This window comes from Salvelinus sp. IW2-2015, linkage group LG27 (assembly GCF_002910315.2).
Source record: "Salvelinus sp. IW2-2015 linkage group LG27, ASM291031v2, whole genome shotgun sequence".
NCBI lineage: Eukaryota > Metazoa > Chordata > Actinopteri > Salmoniformes > Salmonidae > Salvelinus > Salvelinus sp. IW2-2015.
Window position 1 is genome coordinate 29,160,844 of NC_036867.1, and position 12,266 is coordinate 29,173,109.

The following is a 12,266-nucleotide window of genomic DNA, read 5'->3' on the forward strand; positions in this document are numbered from 1 at the left end:
AGTTCAAATCAGCTTTCTCTCCCCCAATCCTAACCTTAACCATTAGTTGGGAAAATGCTAAACTGACCCAAGATCAGCATCTAGGGGCAACTTCACCCTATACCCTCAAGATGTTGTAGGCTAGCATGTGAGCTAGCATAGCACAATTCAACAGTCTGACTTTGCCTTGATGTACTGGGTCGCCTTTGAACATTACTTTCATTTCTATCATCATGCCGCCCCACAACCCTCTCAATGTATTCAACTTGCACAGACAATCACATGCATGCAGATACACAAATGAATCACACTCAAACACACATAAACACATGCATCACACATGCACAGACAAATGCATCACACACACACACAGACACACATTTTACACGTGGCTTGGCTGCCGGGCAATCCAACTTTTAACGTGCTCACTAGGCAAGAATAACAGTACTCGCTTATCTCTCTCCTCCCTCTCCCTCTCCTCCTCTGTTCTCTCTCCTCTCTTTCTCTCTCTATATCTCTCTCAATCTCTTTCCTATCACCACCATCTCTCCCATCTCCTCTTTCTCTTTCATCTTCCCGCTCTCCTCTCCTCATTCTCCTCTCCAAGGCATCTAACCATGGTAGTTGGAGTTCGTGGGGTCCGTGGGGGGCATGTTCGAGGACGTGTGGTGGAGGGGTGCAGGGTTCGCCCAGCGTCTATGTAACAAACCCTCCGCCCCGAAACAATGGGCGCTACTGCACCGGCAAGAGAGCCATCTACAGGTCCTGCAGTGCCACCCCGTGCCCCTCGCTCAGTGAGTGTAGTACTGCAGATTGACTAGCTGACGTGTGTGATCACATAGTTGTATAGACACGCATAAGCACACATTAGTATACATTTGCTCAGGCAAATACACAGGCTTACAATAGACCAATGAATGGTAAATATTTTGACTCTCTCTCTCTCACACACACACACACCACACACACCACACACACACAACACACACACACACACACCACACCACACACACACACACACACACACACACACACACACACACACACACACACAGTCTGAAATTCTAATGTTCCCACTCTAACATGTGGTGGAACTTTCCTCTCTTAGGTAAGAGTTTCCGCCAGGAGCAGTGTGAGGTGCGGAACGGCCCCCAGACAGACCCTAAGGGGATGAAGACCTTTGTGGAGTGGGTACCCAAGTTCGCAGGAGTGCTGCCTAAAGATGTGTGCAAGCTGACCTGCCGGGCCAAGGGCACAGGCTACTATGTGGTGTTCTCGCAGAGGGTGAGTGAATAAGAGAAGGGCACTGGGGAGTGAAAGAGTGTGAGTGAGGGTACAGTACTTTGGAGTGCTGTCTTCCACTACCACTAGTCCACTACCTATGTTAGCAAGACTTGTAGTGTCCATTCTGCTAGTATGATAATGATAATGATGATGATATTGATATAGCCATGATAATGATATATACATACAGTGCCTTCAGAAAGTATTCACGTCCCTTGACTTTTCACACATTTTGTTGTGTAACAAAGTGGGATTGAAATTGACTTAATTGTCATTTTTGGTCAATAATCTACACAAAATAGTCTGTAATGTCAAAGTGGAAGAAAAATTTGAACATGTATAAAATATAACAATAAAAAAAACACTAATAAAGCTTGATTAGATAAGTAATCACCACCTTGAGACAAAACATGTTAGAAACACCTTTGGCAGCGATTACAGCTGAGGCTTTTTGGGTAAGTCTCTAAAAGCTTTGCACACCTGAATTGTACAACATTTGCCAATTTTTCTTATTCTTCAAGCTCTGTCAAAACTGTAACAAGGCCACACAGGAACATTCAATGTCGTCTTGGAAAGCAACTCCAGTGTAGATTTGGCCTTGTGTTTTAGGTTATTGTCCTGCTCAGTTGTGAATTCGTCTCCTAGTGTCTGTCGTAAAGAAGACTGAACCAGGTTTTCCTCTAGGATTTCGCCTGTGCTTAGCTGTATTCCGTTTCTTTTTAAATTAAAAACTCCCTAGTCCTTGCCGATGACAAGCACACCCATAACATGATGCAGCCACCACCATGCTTGAAAATATGAAGAGTGGTACTAAGTGATGTGTTGTGTTGGTTTACCCCATACATAACGCTTTGTATTCAGGACAAAAAGTAAAGCCACATTTTTGTTGTAGTATTACTTAAGTGCCTTGTTGCAAACAGGATACATGTTTTGGAATATGTTTTATTCAGTACATGCTTGGTGTATATGCATGGTGAAATCCTTCCTCTCCGGCAACTGAGTTGTGAAGGACGCCTGTATCTTTGTAGTGACTGGGTGTATTGATACACCATCCAAAGTGTAATTAATAACTTCACCATGCTCAAAAGGCTATTCCACATCTGCTTTTTTCCCCCACATCTATCAATCGGTGCCCTTCTTTTGCTTGAAATTCATAACTCGATTGAGGGACCTTAACAGATAATTGTATGTGTGGGGTACAGTGATGGGGTAGTCATTCAAAAGTCATATTAACCACTATTATTGAACACAGAATGAGTCCATGCAACTCATGTTTTAAGCAATTTTTTACTCCTGAACTTATTTCGGCTTGCCATAACAAAGTGGTTGAATATTTATCTTTTAATTGTTTTAATTTCAAAAATGTTCTAAAAACAAAATTCCACTTTGACATTATGGGGTATTGTGTGTGATCAGGCTGTAACACAACAAAAAATGTAAAAAGTCAAGGGGTGTGAATACTTTCTGAAGGCACTGTACATGATAATATACCTATGATGATGATGATGATGATGAAGATGATAGATTTATTTTATGTACCGCTACTCATGCAGAATCTCAAAGTCGCTTTAAAAGGGAGATGGTCTTCAGATAAATAACGATGCAGTTCAGTAAAGTAGAGTTGAGTGCAGGTGGCGTCGATAGTTCATCATACAGCCAGCGAGAGAAAAATAACAGTCAGACTGTCAGGCTCTTCATCAGGCACCTCTATCATTGAAGTTCACAGCTACTCCTCCTTTGTAGGTAGACACCAAATCTGTAGCACCCATCTGGGTAATGCTTCGGCAGCTATAAGCGCCTGTGAGACCACCACACCTCGGCAGTAATCAGCAGCAATCTCCTACAAGGCTAGCCTCTATGATGATGAAGACTACAACAACAACAAATATGATATCTCCTTCTCCAGGTGGTGGACGGGACAGAATGTCGGCCGTACAGCAGCTCAGTGTGTGTGAAGGGCAAGTGTGTGCGTACCGGCTGTGACGGCATCATCGGCTCCAAGCTGCAGTTTGACAAGTGTGGCATCTGTGGAGGGGACAGCACTGGCTGCATCAGAGTGATAGGCAACTTCACCAAGAAGAGGTAAGGGAACCCACATACACACACTGAAATTGAAAAAACATTTGGTGTTTACATGTGTATTTGTCCGATGCACAGCACCAAGAAAAGACAAATCAAAACTGAGATTTTTCACATCAAAGTAAAAAAATGGCCTTTACTTAATTATTCAAAATTCTAGATATTTGGTTGGAGACAATGATTCTTGTTAATTGTGTAATGTCTCTCACCTGTAGTAAGTTGCAGGTGCATATAGGTAAAAATAGCCGTTCAAACATTTTGAAAAATAAAAACATTCTGCTCCGTTGCACTCAATTGGAAAGTCAAAGGGTGCGAGTAAACTGTATTTTAATACATCTGTACATCTTGAGTACATTTGAAGGAATGGTCTATAGATTGTCTTCCTCTCCAGCTTTCATTCGACACATTGACGCATTCTTCTTAAAGATATCAATTTCTCACACTCACTCTTTCACTCCCTCTCACATCCACCCTTCTCCCTCATCTCTCTATACAGCGGCATGAAAAAGTATGAACCCTTTGGAAATACCTGGATTTCTGTATAAATTGGTCATCAAATTTGATCTGATCTTCATCTAGGTCACAACAATAGACAAACACAGTCTGCTTCAACTAATAACACACAAACAAATATGGTTTCATGTCTTTATTGAACACATCGTGTAAACATTCACAGTGCAGGGTAGAAAAAGTATGTGAACCCTTGGATTTAATAACTGGTTGACCCTTCTTTGGCAGTAATAACCTCAACCAAACGTTTTCTGTAGTTGGGGATCAGACCTGCACAACGTTCAGGAGGAATTTTATAACATTCCTCTGTACAAAACTGTTCCAGTTCAGCAATTTTCTTGGGATGTCTGGTATGAACTGTTCTCTTGAGGTCATGCCACAGCATCTCAATCGGGTTGAGGTCAGGACTCTGACTGGGCCACACTATTTTCTTCTGTTGAACCCATTCGGTTGTTGATTTATTTCTGTGTTTTGGGTCGTTGTCCTGTTGCAACTTCTGTTGAGCTTCAATTGGCGGACAGATAGCCTAACATTCTCCTGCAAAATGTCTTGATAAACTTTGGAATTCATTTTTCCATTGATGATAGCAAGCTGTCCAGGCACTGAGGCGGCAAAGCAGCCCCAAACCATGATGCTCGCTCCACCATACTTTACAGCTGGGATGAGGTTGATGTTGGTGTGCTGTGCCTTTTTTCTCCACACATAGTGTTGTGTGTTCCTTCCAAACAACTCAACTGTAGTTTCATCTGCACACAGAATATTTTGCCGTAGCGCTGTGGAACATCCAGGTGCACATTTTGCAAACTTCAGCTGAACTTTCTCCATTTATAGACAATTTGACTTACCGTAGACTAATGAACATCAAGGCTTTTAGAGATACTTTCGTAACCCTTTCCAGCTTTATGCAAGTCAACAATTGTCACGATCGTCGTTGGAAGCATACACGGACCAAAGCGCAGCGTGATCTGGGTTCCACATGTTTATTGACGTGGAACTTTGAACAAGACAAAATAAAGAAACAACGAAACGTGATGTAAATGAAGTGCTCAAAGGCAACAACACAAAAACAAGATCCCACAAAACACAGTGGGGAAATGGCTGCCTAAATATGATCCCCAATCAGAGACAACGATAAACAGCTGCCTCTGATTGGGAACCATACCAGGCCAACATAGAACTAAACAACCTAGATAGGAACAACCCCGACCTAACCAAAATAGAGAATATAAAGGCTCTCTATGGTCAGGGCGTGACAACAATTCTTAATCTGAGGTCTTCTGAGATCTCTTTTGTTCAAGGCATGGTTCACATCAGGCAATGCTTCTTGTGAATAGCAAACTCAAATTTTGTGAGTGTTTTTTATAGGGCAAGGCAGCTCTAACCAACATCTCCAATCTCGTTTCATTGATTGGACTCCAGGTTAGCTGACTCCTGACTCCAATTAGCTTTTGGAGAAGCCTAGGGGTTCACATACTTTTTCCAACCTACACTGTGAATGTTTAAATGATGTATACAATATAGACAAGAAAAATACAATAATTTGTGAGGTATTAGTTTAAGCACACTATGTTTGTCTATTGTTGGGACGATCAGATCAGATATTGTTGGGAAGATCAGATCAAATTTGATGACCAATTTATGCATAAATCCAGGTAATTCCAAAGGATTCTCATACTTTTTCTTTTCACTGTACGTCATGAGTTTGTAATTCTAAATCACACCTTCTAATGGTGAAGATAGACATACACTATATATACACCCCTTCAAATGAGTGAATTCTGCTATTTCAACCACACCTGTTGTTGACAAGTTTATAAAATTGAGCACACAGCTATGCAATCTCCATAGACAAACATTGGCAGTAGAATGGCCATACTGAAGAGTTCAGTGACTTTCAACTTGGCACCATCATAGGATGCCACCTTTCCAACAAGTACATTTGTAAAATTCTCTCCTATAAACACTCTCCTGTAACTGCTTTCTCCCCTCTCTCCCTCTCCCATGCAGTAAGGGCTACACAGACGTTGTGAAGATCCCAGAGGGCTCCACCCACATCAAGGTCCGCCAGCACAAGCCCAAGGATCAGCCCCAGTACACAGCCTACCTGGCACTGCGTCGTCCCGGTGGCGACTACCTCCTCAACGGCAAGTTCATGATCTCTACCTCAGAGACAGTCATCCCCCTCAACGGCTCGGTGCTCAACTACAGTGGCTGGAGCCAGCGGGATGAGTGGCTACACAGCATGGGCCCTGGGGCCCTCAGAGAGGCCCTTACAGTTCAGATTCTGGCCACGGACTCCAAGAGGCCCCTGGATATCCGCTACAGCTTCTTCATGCCCCGTCGGGTTTTGGCTCCACCACCGCCACCTCCCCCGCACACCTCCACAACCACATCCACCACCACTACTAGAACCATCTCTACAAGATCAAGCAGTAGAACCACATCGGCCCCGTTTTCAGCCATGGCTCTCTCTACAGCCCCAGGGGTGTCGACGGCGGCCTCTGGGCCCCAGTGGGTGACTGGCCCCTGGATGATCTGCTCCAGGACTTGTGACACGGGCTGGCAGAGCCGCACGGTGCAGTGCAAGGACCCGCAGGCCAAGCTGGCCAAGGGTTGCCCTCTGGGCGACCGCCCCTCCGCCTTCAAACAATGCCTAGTGAAAAAGTGTTGAAAGGACCAGAAACTAGACTCCCCTGAAAGTAGGGGGTACACACAGACAGAGACACTGGTTATTGACAGTCAACCCCTCCTCTTCCTTATCCCCCAACCTACTATTCCAGGCCCTGCTTGGCACAGCTACAGACATACGTGGACACTTCCGAATAGTGCAGCCGCCCAATCAACAACCACCCACTTGCCAAATCCCTCCTCTATCTGAAGGTTTCGTTTGTATTCCTCTGTTAATGACACATTTTGTTTGCTTTTCTGAATGTTCTTGCTACTGTGGGTTTTTCATGATTGTCCGCTTTGTCTCTTTGTCTTGTGTGACTGCACACCGCTGGACCATGGGCCTCCGTACTAGTCTGTTGCGTGGTACTTTTTCTCCACTTCCCTTCGGGGTCCCCTTTTTCTTCTTGCTCCTCCCATGGCCGATTCTCCACATACGATTGGTCTATCCAACTTCCTGTTTGGATTGCAGACCAGGAAGTAGGCTGGGGGCACAAGCAAGAGCAACCAATCCGTACTGTAACCAGTCCAGAAATGGGGTTGAACCGCACTGCAAACATCCCAGGTCTGCAAATGGACATAAAGTGATGGAGTGAGGTCTATCCAACTTCCTGTTTGGATTGCAGACCAGGAAGTAGGCTGGGGGCACAACCAAGAGCAACCAATCCGTACTGTAACCAGTCCAGAAATGGGGTTGAACCGCACTGCAAACATCCCAGGTCAGAAAATGGACATACAGTGATGGAGTGAGTTGGGGCAGAGTTGTGCCCAACAGCTAGTGCTGAGCGATTAACCTAAATTGTGTTTTTATTTTGGTTTTTAAACAACTAATTGACAGACTTCGTTTCAATTATTTGAATTCCATTTAGTTATGTTTTTGTCTGTGAACTCAATGCGCACATTGTGCAGTTTCTCTAGAAATAAATCAACTGAATCCCGAACTGTGCGATGTAGTTGTAGGGAGTTGTAGTTTCCAACAGGCCAATATAAAAAATAATTTTGTGCAGAAAACATGCTAGTTAACTACAATGATCATAATCGATTGCGTGCATACTTGTCCGGTCTGTGTCTTTCTTTTATGCCTGCTACATTAGGTTAGTACAGAAGAATACGCGATCGAGAGGGATAGAGAGCAGTTACTTTGCGAAGTATCTCTACCTGAAAATGCATAATCTAAGTGGTTGATAGTTGGTAATCAGCAGCCTATTTTACTTTTAAGAACTACTAAAATACTGATTTGGCAGTATTTAAAATCATCAAATTAAACAAATGTAATATACACACCTGAAATATTTTATTAAAGTAAAGTAATGTGAATAAATGTTGTTACAGCATTCAACCCACATAATGCATAGTGCATTTAATAATTTTTAAAAATATTGATATTTTAATAATCAAACCAAAACCGAACCGACCTCAAAAAGCACTAATCGCTCAGCACTACCAACTGCCAATTCCCAGTGACCCCTATAGAGTGACACTGGGCCAAGAGACCATGGTGACCCTTCAACTCTGACCTTTGTGGAGGTTAAAGGTTGTAATTATATAGGATTACATAATGGGTGGGGCTAAGCTTGACATTTGAGTGTTTGTCTTTGTGTGTGTGTGTGTGTGTGTTTGTTTATATTGTGAACATACAAGTGTGAACATATAGTGTTTTTGTCATACTCAGTGTCCTAAACTATTTTAATGGACTTTAACCCTCAGTTCCATTTGTATCACTATGCGGGTGCTAGAGGGTCGCTACCATTTTGTCACTGTGTTTCTTTGGCTCTCCATGTCTGTCTGTGTCTGTTTGTCTGATTAGGAAAAAAGCAATTATTGCTAGTATGACAATGTGTGCACTGGATACTCGCAAATACAGCAAGAGGGAAACTAACCCAGTCATACCTGACCAAATACACTTCTACAGCTCGCTCGCTCTTTCTCTCTCTATCTCTCTCTCACTCGCTCACCCTCCCGCCCTCTCCATCTCTCATTCAACATGTTGACACATTCTTGTTTAAGCTATCCATTTCTCACACTAAGTCTTTCACTCACTCTCACATCCACTACCATCCATTCTCCGTCAGTCCCTCTATCCCTCATGAGCTTGTAATGCTAAACCACACACCTTTTCAAGGGTGATGATAGACATGCATTATACTGGATACATATGGGCTCTTGCCACATAGACACAACTCACTATTTCTCATTTCTCATACACAGGCACAGACACACATTCACATAAAGAATACACAACACAACTTAATTACGAGTATTTTTACTGTATTAGTCTCACATTAACGCATAATACACACATTTGTATACACACCTTTTAACTCACACACTACAATACACATTTAGATAGAAACACCAATATCACACATGTACAGAAAATTAAACCACACGCATACATACAAACACACACACACACATACATACTGTATATGTATTACTGTTTGACTCTTCCCATGGGAAAAGACCCTTTCGTTGAACGACAGAAACACAGCACTGAACTTGTAATTTATTGTTTGTACAACTGGTATGTGAAAAAAAAAACGTGATGAATTTATTTATTATAATGGCAATGTTGTATCATATTTACTATTTAACTAAGAATATGACTGTGCAGAATAATTCATTTTTAAGAAAAGTGTGTTTTCTCGTCATCTACATGAATATATGTACATTAAATGTATATATTTAAAAGCTCTGTCTGTTTCATTCATTTATAGGACGTGTTCAGAACTTTTTTTTTTTTTACTAGGAAAGAAACCTCTTTTGAAAGGGCGACTTGAATTAAAGTAGCAAAGTATCCTCTCTCTCTCTCTCTCTCCCTCTCTCTCCCTCTCATTCAGCCTTTTTACATTACATACAAGAGGATAAAGCCTTGTTGCCAGGTCTTGTTAGATTGTGGCATGTGGTCTTGAAACCATGCATACAGCTGTTACAGTGAAAGTTGTGCCCCGTGACAATGTGATCAAAACTACTCCTGTTGGCGCATGTGACAATGCACTCAGGTCAAATGGAACGTACGGTAATCAGTCCATTCAGGAATTGATTTTGAAATCCCTGCTCAATCATTAAAAAATCGTCAATGACAACGAATGGCATTTTTCATTTTGTGAATTGGAATTTTGAGCACGATGGAGACGGACGGCCAGACTACACCGATCTACAACAGTATAACAGCGACAGTATAACAGCTAGGAGAGAAGAACTCAAAGACCATTTCCACTCTTTGTGAAGAAGAGAGAAAACAACTGATAGGTGATGAAAGTATAACCATTATAATTCACAGCATAAGTCACAGTTAAGAAAGGCAACATAAAAACCTAGTTGGCTTTTGTTTAGTGTCACTGTAACGGCTTTCGTCTTCCTCCTCTGATGAGGAGTAGTAGGAAGGATCGGAAGACCAAAATGCAGCGTGGTACGTATCCATAATGACTTTTAATGAGAATGAATACGACAAAATACAAACTAACAAAGTGAAACAAAATGAAAACCGAAACAGTCCCGTAATGTGAAACACACAAACACTAAACAGGAAATAACCACCCACAAACCCCAGGTGGAAAAAGGCTACCTAAGTATGATTCTCAATCAGAGACAACTAACGACACCTGCCTCTGATTGAGAATCATACCAGGCCAAACGAAAAAAACAACATAGACAAACGAACATAGATAACCCACCCAACTCACGCCCTGACCACACTAAAACAAAGAAACAGCAAAAGAACTAGGGTCAGAACGTGACAGTCACCCTCACCTCGTGGAGTTCAGGGGAGACCATACCCTTGCTCTTCCCCTCTCATTATTCAATGGCTGTGCCTCATATACCTGCCTTTACTAAGGCGTTGTCTTTAACTTGTTCACTACGCGATTGATGATGATTACGATGATGATAGATCATTGTACCACAATCCCAGGTCAGATGAGAGTAGAAGTGTGTGCGTGTGCAGTGCTGGCATGCGTGCGTGCGTTTCCCCTGTTGCTATTAAGAAGACATCAAAAGGGCACAGGGACTACTGTATGAACTACTCCATGATGAGTAGCGGCGGATGGAGTTTGATATGCAAATGTGCAAACGTCAGATTTGACGCACACACACACCACTACACACACACACTCTAGAATGTAGTGACATTCGTTCCTTTTTATAGCCAATGGGGATGTAGTGTACTTAACCTTCACGGCCTCATATAAATTAAAATGTGTGCTTAATGTTGTGTAGTAGACTCCGTCTCTCCGTATGACGTGTCCACTAAGATAGCGTAATAACTGCTACTCCCTTAAGAAACTGATATGTGTTCAAGAATCATGGTGTAGCTGCATATGCTATTATATAATAGCCCTAACTCCCTTTACAGAGGCAGTATGGGGTTCAGTGATCGCTCATTTAAAAGTTGAAAAATGGATGTAGAAATCCCAGATTGTCCCTTTAAGGGCTGATATGTTCACTATGTTCTAGTGTAATGTATTGCTCCTTTCTAGGGACTAGTAAGAATGCTGTAGAGTCGCTGTAAGTCCCTGTGTGGCCTGTAGAGTGTATGAATTGATGGAAGTTACAGTCCCGTGGTACTGAAGTCAGAACACTGAGGTCAAATGTGATGTTGTGCTGCCATCTGCAGGCTATAGGGCTTTTGTAACCAAGAAATGATCTTCACCTACACAATAATACTACATGACTACGCCTTGCAAACCCTTTTCTGTGCCTAAATGTAATACCCAATAAAAACAAAAGCAACAACAACCTATTGCCTTCACTTGTGTTCCCAAAATAACATTGGACCTCAGAATAAGTCATTTAGAGACAGCAGAGGTGCCATGTCCATTGAAATATATGCCATTGAGCAGACTCTTTTATCCAAAGCGACTTATAGTTACATATGTATACATTTTTTGTGTGGGTGGCCCCGGGAATTGAACCCCAAATCCTGCCGTTGCAAGTGCCATGCTCTACCAACTGAGCCATACAGGACAAGATGCCATTCACATCATTAATTCAAAGATATTGGATTTGGCCATCAATGACCCTTCAACAAAAAATTGGGACTAAATGCCCCTCTATGCCACAGAAGTGTACAGTTGAGGCTGGTATCATGGCCCTGTTCATTTTGTGGCCCTTTTGGACATGATTTAGAATCCCTAATGCCTCCATACCTGGGTTAATAAAGATAGAAGTTATGATCTTACATACAGCCAATTAATATTTTTGTCCCTTACATGTGTGACATGCAATGCACACAAATAGCATGTGCCATGTATTGGATTTATGGCAGTAGTAGAGCCATAGCCATGGTCCTTTGATACTTTTTCCACGGTCCACGTCTGACATCTGTTGGAGAACTATGTCACGACAACTATTCCCTCTCCCCGACCTGTTGCGCTTAAGGTGGCCCGTCACACTTCTCCCCTCGAAATGGTAAGTTCAATTCGCATGATGTGGACTCCAACTAATGCGTTATAAAACGCATTTCGTGAATTGATTATAAATGTTTCCCTCATATACTCTACTTGCCAGGCCATATTCATAACAGACTCGCAGTTCACTAAGAGGGTGAGACCACCGTGTATGGCACTTTATCCATCTTATCTCTTGATCTCTTGGCTATTGGTGTTCCTGCACTGTACCTGTGACGTCTCGTTTTGTTCCCATACGGTATGTACCACTTGTCTGTCCTGTCATCTGGGTGAATAGACTAAAATGTACATGTAAATAGACTTACCATACATAAACACGGCTGGGTTTTGTATTTTATT

The 12,266-nt window shown here is 42.4% G+C and overlaps 1 protein-coding gene across 1 annotated transcript in view; it reads left to right on the forward strand.

Annotated features, from left to right (window-relative positions):
- Positions 1 to 9,585, forward strand: part of LOC111953635 (A disintegrin and metalloproteinase with thrombospondin motifs 5) — a 42,796-nt gene extending 33,211 nt beyond the window's left edge. The window contains exons 5-8 of the mRNA XM_023973038.2: positions 587 to 773; positions 1,088 to 1,263; positions 3,170 to 3,345; positions 5,860 to 9,585. Of these exons, the coding sequence (XP_023828806.1) occupies positions 587 to 773; positions 1,088 to 1,263; positions 3,170 to 3,345; positions 5,860 to 6,523 (1,203 nt within the window). The 3' untranslated portion in view covers positions 6,524 to 9,585. The remainder of the gene's footprint in view (positions 1 to 586; positions 774 to 1,087; positions 1,264 to 3,169; positions 3,346 to 5,859) is intronic.
- The last annotated feature ends 2,681 nt before the right edge of the window (positions 9,586 to 12,266 follow it).